Genomic DNA, 23,835 nt, shown 5'->3' on the forward strand with positions numbered 1-23,835 from the left:
CTATGGACTTAAATGGGCACACTTTGGCATGCCTAACAGCTAGCTATCCTGTGTAACATTTGTCCAGTAGATACAAATTGCTGAACAAAGCTAGTTGTGTACTAGCCATTTCCAGACCCAATGTTGAGATACTGCTTTTCACTGTGAACTTAAGATATCTGCAAAATAAAGAAACCTGTAAGTTTCTTTATGGTCAATTGGCTGTGATTGATACATACATGCTCATTATCTATCATTATGAGATCAGGTAATGATTTACGTGTATAAACAGCTTTGCACCAGAACATTCATGTATTCTTAGGCACCATCATTTCCCAAGAGCCTGGTTCACAAATTCAACAGTCAATTTTCAAGATGTAATTTTCCATCATTATTGTAAGCTATTGTTCCCTCTTTGTCTCTCTTTCTCTCTCCCTTCTTCTCTCACTCTCCCACTCTCTCTCTCCTTCCCAGTGTGCAAGGATGGTGAGTTAGCATCACAGGATTGGAAAGACTCAACTGATCATTTGACCCAATTGCTTGTTCTAAAACAGAGTATCTGTAATCTGAAAAAACAATGACCCACCCACCCCCCTAGTTCTCAAACTGAAGATAACAACATTCAGCTAAGAAAACAAATGGATACCAGAGCAGCTCTCATGTAGTTCATTCCTTTTTTTTCCTAACACTTCCACGTAACTCTTTTTAATTGGTTACCTCATGCCCATTGAATAAAACATCGTCTTTATTTGACATTCCCTCACACATAACACATTTTCCCTTGCTGCAAAAGGCAATATTTTGTCAGAGTGAAACAGCTGGAAATTTTCCTTCCCCTGAGGGTAGACTTAAGCAGTCAGTTAATAGTGTGTACTGAAGTAAATATTTTGATTTACCCTTTCTAAAATGTTTCTGTAATATAATCCATAGGCCAAAGGTCCCTGGGATCCCGCTAAAAGAGAATGAAGATGAAGATTATCCTTTTGACTACCAAAAGCTACTCCGGAAGACTTCTCAACGCAGGCGTCTTCTTCAGCAATATTAGCAGCTGCTGCTACTGTTTGTTCTCCTTCTTCAGCATAATCTCTGCTTTTCTTCTTGTTCTTCTTTTTGTTAGGGGTGGGGTATAGAATTTCCATATCCTTTTCTTTTGAATAAACTTCCCACATACATATACCCTGTTTCTCTGAAAATAAGACCTCCCTGGATAATAAGCCCAATCAGACTTTTCAGCACATGCGCTAAAATAAACCATCCCCTGAAAATAAGCCCTCCCTGAAAATATTGCAACACAGCGGCAGCCATGAGGTGACTATGCTCACCACCTCCTGCACTTCAAAAATAATAAGACCTCACCAAAAATATGGCCAAGTGCTTATTTCAGGGGTCAAAAGAAAATAAGACCCTGGAAACACGGTATTAGCCATGTATTTGGGTATATGAACATGTTGCCTTAGCCTCTTTCCAAAGGGAGATACTAGGCTTTGTTATAATGTTTGTTTATTTAAATATGCAAACAGATGTGAAAAATATTGTTCTCCTGTAGGATATTCAAACTCTTAAGAGTTCTTTTTGGAGGGAAGGGGAAGTACATTATATTTCATTTTGTTTCCCTACATGTTTTTCATAGCTTTATCTACATAGTTAGATTGTTTATGATCTGTCTGAATCTTTGAACCTTCCACTTATATATTATAGTTCAGATGAAGTCAATTTAATTAATGTAAATGGATAAAGAAATATGCCTTGAATGTTACAAGATGGGGGACTATAGTGGAGGCAGTGCAGGTAATTTAAGAAGCAATTTTATTGTGAGAACCAACTTTCAAATGAGCTTTAGTCATATGGACATAATAAACACATACAAAACTTGACCTCTGTTTATAGCAATATAGCTGTGACAACTAACCATCATCATTCATCATTTTGGTAGGCATTTTATTCAAGCAAAGAATGTTATACATGAGAGTAGCAGTTAAGCCCTGCTTGGGTAGAAAAACAATGATTTCAGAGGGGAGAACTATACAGGGGATTTGTATCCTCTTCCTGCAAATATGGTATTTAGGAGTTCATTTTTTTAAAAAAAAACTTTAGTCTTTCTCTACTGTGATAGCAAATACAGTACAGATTCATTTATTTTGCCCTGGTTGCCTTAGAGCAAAAGAAATCCATGTGCTTCATTGGAAATAGTGGTTGTGGTGTTGTTGTTTTTGCATGAGTAGTTCAAAATTGGCTTGTAGGGTCTCTGCACAGTGGGAAAAATTATTTTCTCTCATGTTTTGACCAGATTATCCTGCGGCCGCTAGCAAGCGGTTATGGTGTAACAAAGACATTTCACATAATGCACTTTTATAAATGGAATATACATATACTATTAAAAAGAGATATTGTGAAATTGCAGCGACGCCATCAAGTTCTTTGTAGTAGCTAAAATTACAAGTCATATAAATAATCGCTTTGGTTTTCATTAGTGTAGTGACTGTGTTAAAAGGGAAGAGACAGGCACAATGAACTGGGAAATGGATTGGGAATTTGTGTGTGTGTGTGTGTGTGTGTGTGTGTGTGTGTGTGTGTGTGTGCATATGTGCGCACATGCACTTGTGTGTGTGTGGATGTGTGTCTTTATCCCCTTCCTAATGTGTATTTTGGAAAGATGTATTCATGGCCTATATTATTATAACATTACAGGGTGTAAAGCTAGGTGACATGAAGACTACATCTACTACAATTCTACTACTATAGAATTTTTGAAATTAATGAGCTTACATCTCAGTCCAAACTATTTTGGGATTTAATTCTAGTGAAGGGAACACTTTAGGGCCAATGAGAACAAAACATCCAAGATGCACTACTTCGAAGCCCATTGTGATTTTGCTGTTATGTGCTCATCCACAGGAAGAAATCTAAGCCAGTTCTGCCCTTGTGAAGAGAGACTAGCTTTTCCCCTCTAGCCAATTTAAAAGGCAAGCGACTCCTGCTTCAATGAACTGAGACATGAACTAGCCCTGAGATAAATAAGACTCTGCAGTGTTTGTATTACAGATGCCCATCAAAGGCCTCCATGTTCCATGTGCAAACAAAGGAAGAGAGGCTGGTCCCATAGTTTAAAATCTGCCTTCCCCAAGAGGAAGTGGCTTTTCCCCACAAGCAGAGCAGGGGGGAAATCAGAAGGGCATCCTAATTTCAGATAAGACACCAAGGCTTATTCAGTTTTTGTTCATTGTGAAACATACATCTGTGCCCACAAGCACCTCCTCTGGACTTTGAAGCTCCCATATCTTTCTCATTCTGTTTCTGTAGTAACTACAATTTTTACACAGCGATTTGAAGATGACCACATCCTTAATATGGGACATTAAAAATTCCTTAACAGGACAGTGTCACTTCTAACATTTCTGAGTATGAGGTTTTGCTGGCAACAATATGTCAAATATTTGCCTTGCTTTCTTCTACTCTCCCCATTGAGCCTCTTCCCTGGAATGTCCTGAGAATTTGTCGTCTACATACTAACCAGATTTCACCTAACTTAGTTTATTTTCAAGCCAAAGTCATCTAAGTGCCATAAGAGATGGGCAATTAAAATGCAAAACTAAGAGTAAAATTGGAGATTATTCTAATTGGATGCTTTGAAACCAATGCTTGGATTTTGTTTTTCATTTACTATAAAGGGGAGATGATCATATTTCAAATAGGGAATTTTATCCCAGCCTAAATGTAAGCTGCAGAAGAAACAATGCCTATGCAAAAATATGTCAGTTGGGGGGAGGGGTGGGGCTCCTATTAACACTGAGAACAGAGGGACTCAATTTTCATTCTGATCATAGCTGGAGAGAAAAAGCACCCTGTTGCATGATTTGAGCCCAAGTGTGATTGCTCAAACCCAGTTGGAACAGGAGCAGAAAATGTACTGACCTCAAATGGCAGTAGACTAACTCCAATTAATCCTGATTAGGGCCCATGGTGGGACATGGGTAGTCTAGAATGCCTCACTTCCAGCCACTCCAGGGTTGGTGGTAAATGCCTGCAGCATAGCTTGACAGAGGAACTAATGAATTTGTCTCTGCTGTTCATTAACTCACAAATGTGTTTTTCAACAAGCCAGCTGAGGTCCTTCCTCATGCTACCTGTCCATGGATACAAGCCAGGGACTTGAACAGGATACGAAGATAGCACACAGTAGCTACCAAGATCAGTTTTCCTATAGGGAATGCTTCCCCATTTCTTCATTACTGCGGAAGCAAGAGGTGTCACCAAATTATACTCTCTCTGTATGAGAAGCATTGATGTTGTTTTTTCTTTGTCCAAGTACACATATTTTTTTTGTCTTGGAGCCCTGCATTTTGATTCCGGCAGACAATGTATTCACTGCCTCTCTGAGAATACTGTGAAATCAGTTCACTAACAGGGCATCTTTGATGTACATCAACAAATTAATTGAAAGCTATTATCTGCCTGTAGATACCCCAGAGATAAAGCACACTCGAGGCAAGATTTATCACCCCTCCAATATGCTTCCACATTTTTCAGTTGGCTAGAGGATAATGGGAGATGAAATTCAACAGCTCTGGAAGATACCAGGGTTGGGAGACTTCTAGCTCAATATCTTGAGCATGTTATGATCTAATTTATCTTAGAAAGAAAAACAGACAGCAGTGTCAACCAATTCCACCCAAAGCATAGATGGAAAGCTGTATTGTTATCATGTAGTGAAGGTTCCCATCCCATTCCTTCTCCCAGACAAATATCGAGCTGAAGAGTTCAGGAGCAGGCACAATCAATAGGATGGCAAAATAAGAATGGTGTGTGTGTCAGAAGGGGAGAGAGATAAAGCAGCTATATAGCATTTGTTTTTCATGCTGATTGCCATCACTGAGGATGTATGTTTCCCACACTGCTGCTTCTGCTTGGCTTACCAGCCACAAAGGAAGCAGAAATTGTCTGAACTGTCTCATAAAATGGCTAAGTTGGTCCTATGACACATGAAAATTATGACCCTGGTCATACAAGGATTCCTGACTGGTGGTTGTCAGATGCTGTGGAAAGAAAGTTCCCCCAAATAATGGGAGATGATATTTGCATGACCCTTGCTTACAGCTTCATGACAAAGCTTTTTTTTTTCAAATGCAATTTCCAAGGCTTGTTTTAAAATAGAAAACAGATGGCAAGAAAGTTCTTCTGCCAAACCAGGCAAATCAGCAATGCCCTACTCTACTGTTATCTATAGTATCACTAGCTAGGACAAGGGAAAGTGCTTGTTTAAATCTCTGGTGGGTGATATGGCCAACAAGTGTCCATCAACTTGTAACTTTTTCCCTAGGCCAAATTGACTCTGGGTATTTCTGTCAAGCGAATCTCTAGATGGGCCAACTGTTCAGATATGGAGCACAAAATGTCTACAGAATCAGGGCAGGGTTACCAGAACCCAACCAGGTGCTGCAGTAGCTGAAGTATGGCTGGTGCTCCTCAAAGAAGGAGGAGGTGGGAGAGGGCGCCATCGTGGTCCCTGCTAGATCTGTTTTTCCATTATGGATCGCTGAGTTGTTGCCGCTTTAAGCCTGAGCAACGTTGTCACTCCAAAGACAAGTCACGCACTGGTGGGTCCTTGCGACGTGCGTGATGTGTATCGATCCCTCTGTTCTCCGTCCTGCGTGGGGCGAAGAATTCCTGACCTTGCCCTGCGGCGCCCTCTCTTAGGTACAGCCCTTGAAGGCTGGATCCAGATGTGATCCGAAGCATCCTCCTCCTTCCCTTTCAAGACGGCCACCGGAGCAGATTCCCAATCCTGCCTTCTCCTCTCGGTCTTTCTCCTGCTCTCAGACGCCTGAAGGGCCTCTCCTGTTTTGACGCTCCTTTGCTTATTTTGCTGCAGCCTGAGGCGGCCCCAGTTGGACTGGGCTGCTCGTGCTGCCTGCCAGGATCACAGCAGCAGGTGGCCATTCGCTAACTGTCGCTTGAAGGCAAAGCTCCCGCCGCCGTCGCGCCTCCTCTCAGCCACTGCTTCTGAAGGCGAGTCAGCGGCGGGTCAGTAGCGCGGAAAGCGCTCAGCACGAGTGTCTGCCCAACTGGCGCGCCCAGGTCTTCAGTGAGAGAGGAAACCACACGCTCAGAGCCACTCCGCCATCCACGTCGCGCTCAATCAGGCCCGCGTCCTCATTGCAACCCTCCTCCTCCCCCCCCCCCGAAGCATTCGCTCCGGCTTCTCCAGCGCCCTCCCTCCCTTCCCCCAGTCTCTCACGCACCCCCCGCCTCGTCCCGGCTTTCACGGCGGCGTCTCTGTCTCCCGCGCACACACCGCCCAGGCGCTCCGGCTGCACTTCAGCGGCTTCCCAGCGGCTCCTCAGATGGCAACTCCGGGAGCTGGATTTTGGTCCTTCGGGACTGAGGAGGGATCTGGCGACCCGGACAACCCAGGTACAGGTAAGAATCTCCGGCCCGCCTTTCTTGGGCACATAGTCAGACCGCCGGAAGAACGGATGGCAACCCGAAGCCACCTGCCCGCGCGGAGTTGCTCTTCGCCTAAGTCTTCCAGGACTTTTGGCATCTCCCCGTCCAACCTGGACCCTTCTCGCCTTGAAAGGAGAAGCGGCTGCCGATCCCCTCAATTGACTGGGCAGAGAGCTTCAGATCATGACAGCCCAGTCGGTCTCATTTCAGTCTGAAGAGACATTTACCTGTTGGCCAGGGAGACCTTGCCCCGGCGAAGGAGGTCAGCCCTGGCATCGAAATGAGGGCGAACTCCGAGCTTTCAGGCGGCGGCGAGGAGACGCGCCAAAGCTCACCAACGACGCAAAGTGAAGTGGAAAGAAGGGCGGACTGGGTGGGTGCAGGTGATGAGGACGGCAACCCTGGATGCGCCTCGATACTGCTTTTTTTTTTTTTTTTTTTGAGCCGCTGGCTACAAATAAGATCACTAGAGAAATATGAGCAAGGGGATGAAGGCTGGGGTGATGGAAGCTGTGGCCGGCTGCAAAAGGCCCTCTTAGAAAGTTATAGGTGTCACCACCACCACCTCTCGGATTTAAGGGCGATCCACGGATAGAGCGGTTGAGGCTTTGCTTTCTTGAGCTTAAAATCTTTCTCAGAGGGAAAAGGCGGAAAGCAACCCGCGCAGCTCTATCCTAAAGCCCACTACTCAGGACGCAAAAGCCTCTGAGAGGGTTGCAGCGTCTCACTCCGCTACTCACAAAGCTGATTGAAAGAAATAAAGAATGTAGTCGTGGTCTATTGTGTGATACGACCTATCCGCTGAAATCTACCCATCCATCTAATGCCAAAATCTTGTTCTCCTCTGCCCTTAGCCAAAGCCTGGTGCCAGGCTGCCCAGAAGTTTACCGGAGGCATTTCAACCAAACTCTGCGGTAAGCATCTACCCCAAGAGGGTCCCCAAATCACTGAAAGAACTGTATTATTTTTTTTAAGTGATGATGTTAACGATAATTTCGGCAATCAAAGTAATCTCCCCAAAGTCTCAAGGACGCTTTCCCCAGAAATCTGGAGATTTGGCGATCCTTCGAAGCGTGGAGGCAAGGGGAGACATTGGAATTGGTGAGGAGGGGGGCGTTTCGCTCCAGTCCCCGCGGTGCCATTGACGCTTCGCCCTTTGTGCCTTTGTTAGCTCTGCTCTACGGAGATGGCGACAAGACCACAGAAACGGGAGCGACGAAAGCAGACCCTGGTTTGGCCGCCAGAAAGGAGGCTTGTACCTGCAGCAAAAAGCCTTGCGCTTGCCAGAAAGGGGAACTCAGCTATGCTTTCCTGCACGCCTCAGGTAATTGGCCTCCAGCCCGCCCAGGAGTTGGCGGCGGAGTCTTAAAAGGAGGGTGGGGAGTCAGACGTTTTGGAAGCCCTTCCGCCTTTGGGGGTTTTTTATTCCTCTTTAGGGGGGAGCAGAACAAATCGGGTAGTTCCACACCAAAGGGCATTCTGTCACTCATTTGCCCCCGAGGTGAGGCGTGCGCCACCCCGTCTTGCAAAAGGAACGGAGATCAGATACCAGCTCTCTGTATTCTCATTCAGCCACCACAAGAAGAAAATAATCTGTTTTTCGGTTTCGCAGAGATGCCTTCACCTCCCGTCTCCATTTTTATATACATTCTTTCTATATCGCAACAATTCCATCGTTGGAAAATCAGTTGAAACCTGCCTAAGCAAGGACTAGATTAGCTTCGTATTAACTCCAGAAACACTACCAAAAAAAACCCCTCCCTTTGATTCCAAGCCAAATGAATTAGTTTTTCTTCATTTAAGTACAACTATTCCTACAGTGAATTTTTTGCTTTGTTTTGTTTTATGGGCTATTCCTAAATTGTTTAATTTCAAATCCCACCACATCTCCCCAGGGCCAAGGAATACTCAGAATAGGTCGGTGGACAACGTGTGTGTGTGTTTGTGTGTGTGCACGCGCGCGTGTGCGTGCGGGGGGGGGGGGAAGGAAGGCAGGAAGAAATGTAGAAATTTTGAATCAGTCTTTTAAATTTGGAAGTGCTTGCCAAGAAGAATATTTATGGGACATGAATCATTCTGGCTCAATAAATCTATTTGAAAACAATCTACCGTATATAGCTAGATGGCAATATATATATAACCAATAAATTGCCTTCTTTGACATCACACAGAAGCTGGTTCGAATAATGTCAATGGGTCCGCATCCCATAACATTGTTCGTTGTCGGAGAACTGTCGTGAAATTGACGGTTGGTTCAGCACCACTTGGTAGAGAACAGCGACCAAACCGATTTTAGGTCATTGTATAAACCTAAATTGAGGCAGATGGGGAGGAGTAATGGTATTGGCAGTATGTGTCTCATTTTTCAAACAGAACTGTTTGATTTTAAAAAAATAACGTATCAAATATTTAAGATATTAATTCTTAAATATTGATTTCTGTGTTGACAATGACAGTGACACTGTTTTGACAGTGACCTTAAAGTATATTTCATAATCGTGCCATTCCTGTGATTTGAACTGTATGTTTACACAAACAACAAAGCGTTTAGATATATTAAAGGCCTGCAAATTATTACAGGTAATAAAATAAATACAGTCTGCCTCCGCTGTTTTTATTTCAAGCATAAGGGTCTGCACGGGTCGCATCCTGTTTGTTCCTTCTCTGCAGATCTTCTGCCGGCTTCAGAGGGGGAAACGATCACCTTGGCTTTCCTACAAGATGTGATGGACATTTTGCTCCAGTATATGGTGACGAATTTCGACCGATCCACTAAAGTGATTGATTTCCACTACCCAAACGAGCTGCTTCAGGAATATAACTGGGAATTGGCGGATCAGCCCCAAACCTTGGAGGAAATTCTGTTGACTTGCAGGACGGCGCTGAAATACGCCATCAAAACAGGTATGCCGGGCTCGGCCGACCACGACCAACCTAGGGCCGGTTTTCGCTACTGAGCATCTTGGGCGCTGCAGCCTTTTCGTGCTGGGCCTTTAAGGGAAAGAGCTGCAATTTCTGGGCAGGGCGAGGAAAGAGGGAGGGGGAGAGCGGCATTAATTCCATTCCGCCGCGGCTAGTGGGTAGGACTCAGGACAGTGGCGGTCAGTGGGAGGCCGGACACTTGAAGGACAACAATTGCTTGCCATGTATGTGAGAGGAGGGGTGGGTGGGTTGATTCTGAGAACAGAATCTTCCTCTCACCCCCCCCCCCCCCCAATCTTTAAAAAGTGCACCGTTTGAAAAAGTAAACCTCCTTCCCCTCACCTACCCGTTTCTTTATATCTCCTCCGGCACAGTGCGAACAGCTAACCGGAGGTCTATTATTTCTGTTTCTTTCGCTTTTTTAAAGGAATTTTAAAGTATTTTCTGGCTGGATAAATCCGACCCAAACGGAATTGGCTGGAGTACGGCGGATAGTAAATGCGTGCCTCTCCATGGCTGGACTGAAACGGTATATAGGCCATGCCACACTAATGATCTATGGCGTCTTATACTGTCATCTGACCATTGCTATGCCAATATATCAATAAGACAGGCATTATAGCGCCACAGCGATGGCTGGGTGACCCTCGAAGACGCTATAAATCACTCGTGAGGCAATCGCTTTTGGGGTGGACGGTGGGTGGGAACAAAGGGATGGTCACAGGCGAAGAGGAAGATAAAGGAAACCGAGGAGCAGAGCAACCGGACAAGAAACGAGATATCCATTGAATAGGCGAGCTCCTCGTTTGCGCCCTGTCATACAATATTCTATTGTTGTCATTACACCGTGATGCCCATAGCAAACGGCAGCTAGCACCCGATAGCATTCCATGGGTGAACTCACTCCGCCAATAACTTCGTTCCCTCAACCCTAGCTAGCATCATCAAATCACGCTGACTTGTATGGCTGAGTGGCAAGACTTGTGTTCCAGGGCATCTCGGAGGCATCCAACTGGTGAAGGAAGCCTCGTCCAGACACTAATTTTTGTAGAAGTTACTGTTCTTCTCGCTTCCTTCTTCCTCTTCTGCTTTCACGGGACACTTGGCTCTCTTCCTGCCAGAGATGAAAGTGGCTGGAAGCCTTCTTGGGAGTAAGCCAATGCGGGGCGGGTCAGCTCTTGCACGACCTGATGGCCAGCTTCTCGAGATGCCAATGGAAGGAGGTCCCAGAACAGCACCGCTTCTCTTTATCCGTGCACGATTCTTCTGCCTCGGTTCGCAAATTTGCGGGAGAAGATCGAGAAAAAAGGGGTGCCAAATTTATGCGTTTGGTTGGATCTTGATGTGTCAACCGCTTTCTTTGTTGCTGAAGCTGCCCTGCCTTGAATTTCGTTGCTAGCAGGGTTCTCTTTCTCTTCTTGCCCCCCCCCCGTGTACGTTTGGCATCAGTTATTTTTAAGAATATCCCTGCCAGATCAGAATGTGGGAGCCATGATTGGTTGCGTAACTGGGTCGATGGACGGATTTAGGATTCATCCATCCCTGGTTGCAAATGAGTCCTTTTAATTTCCAAACACTCCTCTTTGGGGACGCGACCTCTTCCTAATTCTACCTACTGGCAGTTCTCGAAAAGGTGGCGTTATTTTCCCTTTAAAGGGGGGGTCGGGGATAGGGGGCAGCTTTTTACAGCCTCATCATTTTTCGCTCTCTTGGAAATCACCTCTGCAGCTTTCCTCGGATTTAAACCCAAGGAGGCCTTTTTTTTTAAAAAAAAAAATCAAGCTTAATTTAATGACAGATTAAGAAATAGCTATTCGCATTTGGGAGAAACCTGCACTAGAATTCTGGCCATTGCAAGAAAACCTAGCAATCTCGGTAGGATTGCTTAGACAGTGGTAAAAAAAAAATCTGAAAGTAGACAATTCTGTTCTTCTTCAGCCTCCCAACCGGAAGATTGAGTCGAAGTTAGTTCTTTTTAGTTGGTAGACCCCGGATTTGTCATTAACTGAATGGCAGAGAGTTTGTCGTTTAAAGTACCTCCTGATGTCCTCCAGATGTGCTGAACTCCAGAATTTTCATGTCCAGCTCCAGTTTTTCTTTGGGAGAAGGATGAGATAAACAACAATAGATTTATCGTGGGCTCTATGTGGGCCAGACCACATTTCCTGCAGCTGGACATTCTGCAGCTCACACCAAGAATTGGACCATGTCCATGATTTTGAGTCCATCAGCATCCATGTGTTCCACCAATCTGCTGGAATGGTCCTTATTTTCCAAGGAGTTGTTGGCTGAAGAAGGCACTGGGAAACCCATTCGAAGTAGCTAAGCCCAATCAAAGGCAGGATAGTTGCCTGAATCACAATGGGAACCCATGAATAAGCTCACAGGAAGGTCCAAGAAAACATTCCCAGTTGTCCACAGAAGGATATTAGGGGCAGGAAGGCCACGTGAAGTTAGATCTTCCTCCCTGCCTGCAGGAAGGTTTTTGCAAGATCTGACCAGAAGAAAAGAGCTGAAGTGGTATTGAGAATGGAGGAGAAGGTTGTCTACCCAGAGGTGTCCAAGTCTCACACATTCATACAGATATTTCATTAAGAGATGTGTGCATGTCCATGCATGCAAAGACCCACATATAAGTTGACACAGGTTTGTCTGTATTAAAAGATCCATAAATCAGATTTTTCCCCAAGAGTTGCAACTGCTGTTCATTTATCATGTGAATAACACAGCTAATGTGTTTCACATAGACACATATATCCAACTTTGAGCAGGGGAGGAGGAGCCTATTATGCATCACTTCCTTACCAGGAAAAGACAATGTATTATTTCATCCAACCCACACTGTCCAACATAAGAAAATGCAATTAGATAAACAGGAGGCAATTCTTAAATCATCAGTTGGTACTGATCCACTTGGATGACGTCCCACAGTTTGCTGTGATATCTGATCTGCTTATGGTATCACAGTTTTCTCCCTGAATATTCCCCAGAGATGGACTCCCGTTCCAAAATTCTTCCAGACAACATGACAATTGTTGAGAACTCCAGGTGAGTGCAGTGCCCAGACTGATATAAATTAGATCAGAAATCAAGTAAATTTCCTTCAACCTTCCAGAACTACTAAATTTCAGAATAATCTTCTGCCTGTACTGGGAACTGAAATTTTGGCCAAGTGAAGGGCAGCAGACTGGCAAAGGCTGCACTAAACTGAGAAAGATGGAATGAAAGGCATATTTCATATACTCCAATACTGGAGGTTTTAAAAAAAGAGATTGGACTATTTGTTTGAAATGGTATAGGGGGTGGACTAGAAGACCTCCAAGGTCCCTTCCATCTCTGTTATTCTGTTAAATCTTTTGAAACCCAAGGATTTCCCCCATTTACTTGGTTAGAATACAGATTTAGACAGAAAACCATGTCTGATATTGTTAGAGACACTTAAAAATACACAGGTATAAAATTTGCTAATCCAATTGCCAAGTTGGATGCCTGCCACAGTAATGAGACAGGTTTAGCATATGATGTAATCAACAAACTGTGATTAGACATCTGGGTCTGCATTGCTATGGTATACGTTTACCTGTCGTTAAATGAAAAATGTTTATGCCATTAATCCAGTGTTTTAGATGTTTCTCACACACTAACCTATAAATAAATAAACTATGTGGCTTCTGCAGTATCTGATTCCAAAATATGGTTCAGAATGTTCAATGATCTTTGGATCTCTTGCAGTTTGTTTTCCTGGAAAAACCTGTTATCTGCAAATACTCTGGATTTAAAAAGAGTTTTCTCTATTGCTGGAAATCACAAGTGCAAGGATTCCGATTAAGAAGAAAAGCACTTGGGGATAGGATTTCTAAAAAGCTCCTTGTGATTCGTTGACATACAAACTGAATGCAACAAACACGCAAGTGCACCCCTCGATGCTTCCTCGAATGTGAGAATTGTTTAGTTCAGCTTTGCTCAGCCCAGCGCCCTGCAGGGTGTGCTGGATTTGGCCACCGCTCCTGTGGCCACAACGGCAAGCCAAGGAATTTGGGGAGTTCAAGCACAGAATTTGTGGAAGGGGCAAAGTTGAGCGAAACTAATCTGGGTTAAAATAATAACCAATACGGACCAAGGGGGCATCCTTCCGGGAGTTGCCCCTCCCCGTTTTTCCCATCCTCTCTTCTTTTTCTTAAAGAAGCTCGCAGACTGCTTGACAATCTTCTCTTAGCTGTTGCTGATTGTTCTGGTTTTATTTTAATGTAAAAACTCCCTGGAATTGAGCTCATTTCTGGTGACAGCAGGAGACCTCAGTGATGTTTTCCTGGCAAAAAAATAAAAATAAATAGTGGCTTCCGTTGGCTGTCAGGAGATTCTTGTCTAGCGGTGCACCCACAAACAAACCAAGTTCGACCCTATTTGGGGGGGGGTGTTTAACCATAACAAAGTACGCTATTTTAGCGCGTGGCGAAGCCACCTTCATCTCGGCTCGGGCGCCTTCCTTGGTTTGACGCAACAAGTCATACGACTCGGGCCCTTGCCGTTCTCAGCCAGAGTTTCGTGCGAAATCAGTCATTGCGCATTTTGGTTTTATTTGCTTGTCCAGTCGTTGAAACCGCTTCGCGTCACCAGTAAAGCAGCTTCTAGCTAACATCCGACAACAGCAACCTTTTGGATCACTGGCTTTGTGTCGCCTCCGATCACGGAAGCGGGCCTGGGGGCTACCAGAACTGGGCTGCAGAAACCTGGCTTATTTTTTAATAGCCGGGTACGGTGCCATTCTTGGTCGCTGCATCTCCCGCAACAGGGAAGCTCACACTCCGCCAGCCCGCTCTCCCTTCCCTGCCCGCTCCTCCGTTGCCTCCAGCTTCCCTCCCCCCTTTCCCCCCCCCCAAAAAAAAATGGTGCGGCGGGAGAAGGGAATCGTAACGCGGCGCGTTTGGATTTTATTGGAGAAAGGGAACATGGGGGGGGGGGAAACAGAGGAGAAAAAGTCGGAAAATTAGGAAAAAGGTTTTTTGGGGGAAAAAATCATGTTCGGATTTTCTATTCGGGATGTTTCTTATCAATTAGACCAAAGACCAAATATACTTTATCTAGGTTCAGTTAATTGCACCAACGCTTACACAACCGATTGTGCTTAATCACGCGAGCCGTGGCTAAACACCGCGTTTTACCATGTCTGCTGTGGGAACATGGCGTTCCTTGTGTTGGAGTGTCATCCAGTGACGATCACGTGGCAATGAACGTGGACATGCTTGTCTTTCATGGCCAACGGAAGAGAGATCCTGGTGCATAAAAATATAGTATATTGCAAAGAACTGTTAGCAACACGTGACTGGCTTTCAGCCATCCTATGGAGAAGATGGGTGTTAATAGAATTTTCTGCCTCAAACTTTACTGTTTCAGAGCAATATTGTTGTGGTTGAAAATGTATCTCAACTTGAGATACTTTTATAGAAAGAGAAGAGAGTTGGGGTTGCGGATGCCTTACATGTTTTTTTGAGCAGAAGGAAACATGGAGACTCTAGAAAGAGTGCAGAGAAGAGCAACAAAGATGATTAGGGGACTGGAGACTAAAACATATGAATAACGGTTGCAGGAACTGGGTATGTTTAGCTTAAGAGAAAGAAGGACTAGGGGAGACATGATAGCAGTGTTCCAATATCTCAGGGGTTGCCACAAAGAAGAGGGAGTCAAACTATTCTCCAAAGCACCTGAGGACAGGAGAAGAAGCAATGGGTGGAAACTAATCCAGGAGAGAAGCAACTTAGAACTGAGGAGAAATTTCCTGACAATTAGAACAATGAATCAGTGGAACAGAAGTTGCCTCCAGAAGTTGTGAATGCCCCAACACTGGAAGTCTTTAAGAAGATGTTGGATAGCCATCTGTCTGAAACCGTATAGGGTTTCCTGCCTAGGCAGGGGGTTGGACTAGAAGACCTCCAAGGTCCCTTCCAACTCTACTATTGTATTATTGTATTATGCAAGAGAGAGAAAGAAAAAAAACCAAGAGAAAGGACTACAATGCGGAATTGTACCACTCCAGATTCTAACTTTGTCCAAGATGTTGGGACTACACTCCTAATATTTTCATGTTTGTGTATTCCCACTAAAATGCTGTGGAGACCCTAACCCCTGGACTAGTTGTGTCTAAATCCAAAGAATTTGACTGTACCTAAGATATAATACTTAGTTCACCTTGGTGCATTCTGAAAAGCAAAGCAGCCTCAATCCTAGTTAGTATTTGGATAGGCAACTATCAGGAAAGCCCAGGGCTAAGAAGTCATTAAAATATCCCCCCAAAAGACAAAAGACAATCCAGTACTATATTCCACCTAAGAAAACTCAACTTGGAGGAAACATTAGGATTCCACTAAATGGTAGCACCTTCCCACCCCTTCATCCATGTGTAGCAATTGGCTTTTCTTAAAAGCTAGACTGGAGCTTTTAATGGCCTGTGTGAAGTAACAGAGATGCTATGCATTTTTTTGCTGCTGCTCCTTGGAATCCAGCAGTTAACATTTTCTTCAGAGAAAAATAGTGTCTCTATTCCAACATTGTTACTCAGACCTGGTTTCTTGGTTCGCAGTATACAATGACTTCAAATACCAAAACTCTGGATTTTGACAACCTGTCTGACTAAAATGTGGTGTATTTGTAGATTAAAGTGCTATGGGATCAAAGCCAGCTTTTAGAAGATTGAATTGCTATGTTGCACTCAATGAATAAATCCACAGCTGTTGCTGAACCAATAGGATGGGAATAAATATAGAAAACACAGATACAAAAGAGGAGTAAAAACTATTTCTCTTAGACCATTAAGGCTGCAATTCATTGTATACAGTTACTGGAAGGAAATCTATTGGTTCTATAGGCCTATATTTTTGAAAAGGAATGCCCTTTAGACATAAATATTTATTTCTGAATAAATATAAATAAATATTTATATCTAAGGGACATTTCAGGACCTTGCATAAATAATACGATCCATGGAAAGATCAAGAACCCTGAATAGTATTATAGTATCTATAACAGGACAAAAAAGAGAACGGTAGTGGTGACTCTTAACTACAAAGAATGAGCCAGTTTGGTGTAGAGGTTAAGGCATCAGGCTGAAAATCAGAAGACCATAAGTTCTAGTCCCACCATAGGCATAAAGGCAGGTGGGTGACCTTGGGCCAGCCTTTCATTCTTAGCTATAGAAAGCAGACAATGGCAACCATTTCTGAAATCTTGCCCCTCAAAAATGAAGAGATTTGTTTGGACACAATCAAAAGCCAAAATTTCAAGGAATAATAAAACAGATGTGTACCTGCTAGATTTCTTCTGTAAGTTTGCTATCTCCCAGAGGCATAGATTAGGGATGTCACAGAAGAATTTCCAAGTTTCATCAGTCTTGCTCTTCAATGTGGAGTTAAATGCTCCTAGCAAAAATAGTTTCCATCAGTTCACACTTGGAAAACCCAGGAAGTAGACTGAGGAGTCTATATCAAATAATATTTTCATCCATCCTTACAATCTGTGGATGAAGGCTGGAAAAAGAACAGTGGCTACTACAGGTGAATGTCTATGAAAATGTAAATAATATTTGATACATATGTATGTATGTATGTATGTATGTATGTATGTATGTATGTATGTATATGTATATATATATGTATATATTTAATTTATGGGGCTACTGTATTTATTATTTGGATTAGCCACTGGAACTCCACCTGGTATTCCAACTCATGAAGAGTCGGGTAATGTTAACCCATGTCAGACCAATCTCATTTCATTTTTTCAATCAGTATTTTTCCCAGTAGATTGTAAGAATGTTGTGGACATAATAGTTCTTGACTTCCACAAGGCATTTGACAAAGTACCCATAGACGTTTCTGTTAACAAGCTAATTGAATACAGAATGGTTTGTCTGCATCCTATCTGCCTTGCTACCAATCTGAATCTTCACCTGATCTTGAGCCAGTGTGTGCTTGGACTATTGAAAATCGACGATTCAGATTTATACCATCTTGACAAATGTTTTTTATATGACGTCATGTTTATTTTTTATTTTTTCATTGTGAAACCACCCAGAGATATCCTGGAGTGGAATAGCCTAGGAATTCAATAAGTACATAAACAAATAATGATGATGAATTAGAACTGATTGTAATGAAGAGATAAGTAGAATGCTTATCAACTTTGCAGATGACTCAAAATGGTGTGGGATAGTTAATAATTTTAAAAGACAGAATCAAGTTCAAAACCACCTTGATGGAATAGAAAAATAGACTGAAAATAACCGAATGAAATTTAATAGACCAATGTATTAGTCTTCACTAACCAAAAGGAAATCATCGTAAAATGGATAAACTCAAAGATGTAATTCTTCTAGCTTTTGGAATTCCATTACATTGATTTTTTTAAAAATTAAAGGTTATCTTATTTGCATGTTAAATACTTTTATATTCCTACCTCTTGCAAATAATTTAATTATTTCTAAATATTTATAAATACAGATTGTAAACTTGTTCTTTGGGTTGGCTGCAAATCTATTAAAAATGAGAAATGATGGGAAAGGAGCAATGAAAATATGAAGCACTTAATTCAAACATTTCAAAGGCACTTCTAATTTACTACAACCTTGGCCACAGTCCGATCACCAATTATATTTAAAGAAATCTAATGCCTTATCTGGAAGTTTATGAATTAGATATGCAGTTCTCAGAATCTTTAATTAAGATAGTCAACAAATTATGGAAAATATATTCCATTACATCTTCACTGTACCATGTTGGGATAAACTGCTCTGCTGCATGCAGTCATCTTAACATAATATATTTAGTTGGCACCTATACTCTTTTATTCTGTAACATTGACTGGAACATAAAAAGAATCACAACTGTGAGAGGGCAAGTATATTACATTGTTGTGATAAATAAATACACTGATGTGTGTAATCAGGAGTCTATAAATTAGTTGGGAATTGTGGGTATAACATATTTCCATAACAGAAATCTGGACTTGATGTGGTAATCTTCTTGGACAGTTTTCCTGGCCTTGACTCTCTAGAATGCTCGTTAGTATTGAGATCAGTCTTTTACTAAATGTATTTATTTTAATTTCCTGCCATTCTTTCATTAAAACCCCATTTTATTGTCCCACTGTTATTGTGGAATGTAGACCATCGACTGTGGAGATGTGGAGATAGGAGAGGATTCACTAGGAACAATATTAAGATAGCGTGGCATAGTTGGGAGCAAAATATACTCTAATAGTGCAAAGGACTCACTAAGAATAAGCCACACAATCTGTCTAACTGAGAGAATAGCTCTGAGAATAGAGTTGAACTGTGTGTCCTTGATATTCTATGAGCTTTGCAGTTTTCTTGCAGACACTTTATTTCATTACCAAACTAGGTAACATCATCAGTGCTAGAAGGAAGTGAGTTTGTTGTAAGAGTGCCAGTGGAGAAATGGTCCAAGATTTTAAGGAAAAGAACTTTGCTCTCATGTTAGCAGGACTTAATCCACTTGTGCTTAATTTTTTATTTGACAAAACATTGTTCCCTGAAATGAAATGAATCATTTCAAAGGAAAACAGTGAAATGAATCTAGAAGCTACATGGAACTTCTTTCACACGGAAGACTCTCTGATAAAATATTATTTATCTTCCTCTTCTTCCTCAGTGTAAAGAAAAACATCATGATCAAGTTAATCCACACATATGTATATGCATAAATATAAATATGAATGTATTTAAATAAATAATACAATCATAAATAAGTAATAAAATATTTTATTTTCCTCTTCTTCCTGTAAAGAAAGACATCATGATCAAATTAATCCACATATATAAATGTATTTAAATAAATAATATAATAATAAATAAATAATAAAATATTTATTTCCTTCTTCTTTCTCAGTTTAAGAAAAACATCATGATCAAACCCAATAAATGGGCTTGCTGGAAATGTTTCTAGATGAGTGCACTCTGAATACCATTTTTGGTGGAAAGAAAGGTGTAATAATATAAACATGAAAACATCACATAAAATATGTTAGGATGTGATATGTTAAGACTGCCGGTGTCTATTCCATGTGTTTTGCCACAGGGCTCACTGTGCTCATTTAGTACAGTTTTAATTCAGTTTTTCCCATGCTGGTGCTTTTCAGATGCATTGGATCTCAATTGCCATTTTTGTACTAATAAACCAATAAATAATCAATAAAGGCAAGCAATGGCTAAAAGTAGCAAAATTAGACTGTAGGACTGCAGATTTATTGAATCCAAACCGTAATGTACTGTAGGTGGTAGAGACACTGTCATATGGATTTGTATTAGGAATTTGGAACTTATAATTTATGTTCCAGGTGAAATCTATGTACATATACAATTATTTTTAATTTGGTTTTGCTCTGCCTTCTACAGCAGCCAGGTTTGAAAAAATGATATGTGATTTACAAGGAAATATTGTTCTTGGAATGAAAAAAAAAAAGCCTTCCTTAGGCCTTCATTAGCATAGATTTACATTCCGCTTTAGCCATATAGATAGTCATCAACTTACATCCACAATTGAACCTAAAATGTCTGTTGCTAACCAAGGCAGTTAAGTGAGGCATACCCCATTTGATGACATTTTTGACATGTTTGTTAAGTGAATCACTACAATTATTAAGCAAAGCATGGTCATTAAGTGGATCTGACTTCCCCCATTGATTTTGTTTGACAAAAGCTCTTTAGGTAGGTTGCAAATAATTCTAGGGCTCTGTGATGCTGCAAACCATTGTAAACACATACCAGTTGCCAAGCATCTGAAGGTTGAACGTTTGAGTTTAGGGGTGCTGCAACAGTCATAAGTATGAGAACTGGTCATAGGTCATTTTTTTCAGTTGCATTGTAACTCTGAACAGTCATTAAACAATGAACAATAATTGTAACTCAAGGACTACCTGTAACTCAAGGACTACCTGTAACTCAAGGACTACCTGCCCTTGGCCTAATTGTTCCCTCCTGCTTGAATAATTCTGGACAGATGGCACAGGGCCATCATGGGATAAACATGGGCTAAATGTGTAAAAAGCAACAGGGATAAAAAATCTGGGGAATTTAAGTCAAACCATACACTTTGCTTTTCCAAAACAATTACCATAATGTTAAGCTAAATTAACAGAAGGTTGTGCTCTGATTCCATATCTAAAAGAATAATTGGTTTTGCTTCCCCCTTCAACCTTCCTCTCCTCCTTTAGTTTCACCCACACAACCTCACTGTTCAGCTTTTGTGTGTCACTCTGTGGATGACAGCAAAACCCCTTTCACTGCCGAAGTCTTTATGATATGCATGTGATTGATGTTAAGACTGCTCAAGGGAGATAATTTTCTTTTCAGTTTCTGTATGCCATTTTTAATAGCCCTGCTTCCTGCTTCCCTTGCAGATAGAGATGTTATATATCTCAAAGAGGAGCTGTCTGCAGCTTGATTTCAAAAATCAAATGCTGGTGAAGCAGCTGTTAATCTTCTCATGTGCTGGTCCTGAATCTGAGTCAGGACTAAATACACAAGTGTTGCATGGTTAAGCACATGCATATGTGTTTTAGCAACTTCAGGAAAGTTTTCTTTGTGGTTGAAGGAATAGCGCCCCACCACCACCAAATTTACTAAAATCTCCAAACTGTTTAGAACATACTGTATAAGCCAGTCGAATAAATCGTATAATATACTGTATAAGCCAGTCGTAATCAATCTATAGGGCTTTTCTTAGGTATCATTTTTAACACACCAGTGATATTAACTTCCATCAGATTTCTTTAAAAATCACAATGAACAGGAAATTTGATCATTTATTGTTGTTACGTTCTGCCCAGCAAGAAGTAATATAGTCTTCAGCTGCCTGGGAAATTCGTATCTTCACCTCTTTTCACTCCATTTCCTCTTTTTGCCTTATTAGTTGTTTATCATATGGGTTATGATTAATCATGAGTAACTACTCAGTATTCTGGCTGGTGCTTCTGATTATGAAATAGAGCAGTCATTGGTAACAGGAGAAATAAAGATATCTACAAGGTGGTTGGACTCATTTTAAAGGTAATGGGGAATTGCAGTTAAATATTATTTATTTCAGTTTTGCTTTAAATGTACTTAAAAAAACAGTGATGGGCAGAAAGCTGCTTTTCTGGAATGGGCTAATATGTAGTATATATTTTTTGTGATTTAGAATAGGGCAACTATTCTATCTAGGCAGCAAAATCCAGGTGACCCAGAAATGAAAATCCAAGATATGAACATTCTTTTTTTGTTGATATCTAGAAGCTATTTGGCTACTAGAAATTGCAACCTAAACATGTGCAAATGCATATGGTGATCCTGTTAGAGCATTGTATGAATCTAGCCCTTATAATTTCTGAACTGTTTACTTGTTGAGCAAATTAAGCTAACTTTAACTTTAACTTTAACTTTTATTTGATTTCTAGACCGCCCCTCTCCCAGAAAGGACTCGTTGCTAGTTGTGGTTTGTTTGCAGTTGCATACCCTGGGAATATAGTTGAAATATTTTTATCTGCTCAGATTTGGATTAACTACTGTGCAAAGAATCCAACAGGGCAGAATTCTAGATCTGCTGTGCTTTAGATCTACTTTAAGTAACATAAATATATTAAACTGTTATAGAAAATGGCTAGAAAGAAATCCAAATAATTCATACATTTACTCTTTCCTAGCAATGGGAATTTGAGCATCTTTTCATAACTGAAATCTTCCAGCTGTGGTGGACTTCCATTCCCAGAATTCCTTTCAACATTGCTAGCTAAACATTTTGGAAGAATTCAACATATCTGGAAGAAACTAAGTTGGTGACAGTTGATTTACAGGAGTATTTTTATTTAAACAGGTGGGACGGGGGATAGGTTATTTATAAAGGTCTCAATCAAATAGAGCTTAGTTATCCAAATCTAGATATGAATTAAGACCATTAGTTTTTTGAAAGCTTAGTGCATTGTTTAAAATTATTTTTCTAATAAGCAGAAAATCATTGTTATATTTTCTAGAATTCATAATTACCCTGGATCAAAAGGTGCAAGGAGAAACAGAATGGTGATGTCAAATTTAGTCCTGGTCTTCCCTTAATAGGATCAGCAAGATTTTGTTTATTCATTTCAAGTATTGCTGTCTTGTTTTCTCACAAAAACAACAACACTTAGACCCATGTAAGATTTATTTCTGATATCTGTGAATTCTGCCAATGATCTACATGGAAACACATTAGAGCTGATCCCTTCAAAACCTCTTGGTAGGCTGTGAAAAATGTTTTGTGGAGGACAGAGGTAGAATGGGTGGAGAACAAAAGGGAGGCAATCTCTTTCGTCTAAATGTATTGATGAGATGTATATTCATCCTGTTTTGTGGCTTAGGCTTGTTATAAGATAATTTACTGCCATTAAGAATGTTTGCGTTTTGGTGGCTCTGTCTACAGTATTTGAAGTTTATTAGAATATCAAGAATGATGCAAGTAGGATGGCCAAACATTGTGATTATAAAACCTATAACCAATGCTGATTTGCAAGAAGGAATGGCTGTTATATATATCATGGTCTATCAACATTTGTACAATTTGTTCAATTTTTATGAAGTTGTTTTGTTTATTATATAAATGTCCAGACATTTTGCCTGACCACCTCCCTACCTGCATTCTCCTCTCTTCTTTCCCTTTGTCTTCTTCTTTCTTCTTTTTTCTTCTCTTCTCTCTTCTCTTCCCTTCCCCTCCACTCCCTTCTCCTCTCCTCTCCTTTCCTCTTCTCTCCTCCCTCCCTCCCCTTTCTTTCTTTTTTTGGAGGTGAGGAAGGAAAGACAAAAATACCGTATTTTTTGGAGTATAAGACGCACCAAGATTTTGAAGAGGCAAATTTTTTTAAAAAGATTTTGCACTCTGCAGACCTCCCCCCAAAAAGGGCATGAATAGCCTTTAGGAGCCTTTAGAGTGCTCCTGGGGGCTGGGGGAGGACACAAAAACTAGCAAAAATTGGCCTGTTTTTTGCTCATTTCTACCCTCCCCAGCGCCCAGGAGCACTCTGGAAGCCTCCTGAAGGCTATGCATGTCCATTTTTGCAAAGGGGGCAGGGTTTCGGGAGGCCAAAAGTGCTGTATTCAGTGTAAAAAGATGCAGTCAGATTTTCACCTTCTTTTTTGAGGGAAAAAAATGCATCGTATAATCCGAAAAATACAGTATTCGTATTATTTTACTATGCTAACTCTGTTTACATAGCTATCTTTTTCTTTTTGTTCTTACCTAGTTTGATAAAATAAAGATTTTTTAAAAAGAAAAGTTCCTTTCAATTGATATAAGGTGATTTTGTGTAATTATATTGAAATATAATTCAACTATCAATTTCAAACTGTTTCTTTTTCTGAAATGGAAAAGATCCATCTAGTCCTTTTAAGAGAACAAGGCATTTTGACCAATGGTAATACTAATTAGGCCTGAACAAAAGTCTCTCTGTACAGAATCTTCATCCTCATTGCTG

At 41.2% G+C, this 23,835-nt stretch overlaps 1 protein-coding gene across 3 annotated transcripts in view; it reads left to right on the top strand.

The window, feature by feature from the left end:
- The first annotated feature begins 6,170 nt into the window (after positions 1-6,170).
- The window catches only part of GAD2 (glutamate decarboxylase 2), a 53,095-nt gene continuing 35,430 nt past the window's right edge, over positions 6,171-23,835 (top strand). Inside the window, exons 1-4 of one of the 3 annotated variants that reach the window (XM_081970139.1) lie at positions 6,171-6,396; positions 7,278-7,337; positions 7,595-7,747; positions 9,094-9,327. In XM_081970139.1, the coding sequence (XP_081826265.1) occupies positions 6,321-6,396; positions 7,278-7,337; positions 7,595-7,747; positions 9,094-9,327 (523 nt within the window). In that variant the 5' untranslated portion in view covers positions 6,171-6,320. The remainder of the gene's footprint in view (positions 6,397-7,277; positions 7,338-7,594; positions 7,748-9,093; positions 9,328-23,835) is intronic. The other 2 variants (XM_081970138.1, XM_081970137.1) reach the window with 2 other exon arrangements.

Source organism: Natrix helvetica (assembly GCF_964273705.1).
Source record: "Natrix helvetica genome assembly, chromosome: Z".
Taxonomy (NCBI): domain Eukaryota; kingdom Metazoa; phylum Chordata; class Lepidosauria; order Squamata; family Natricidae; genus Natrix; species Natrix helvetica.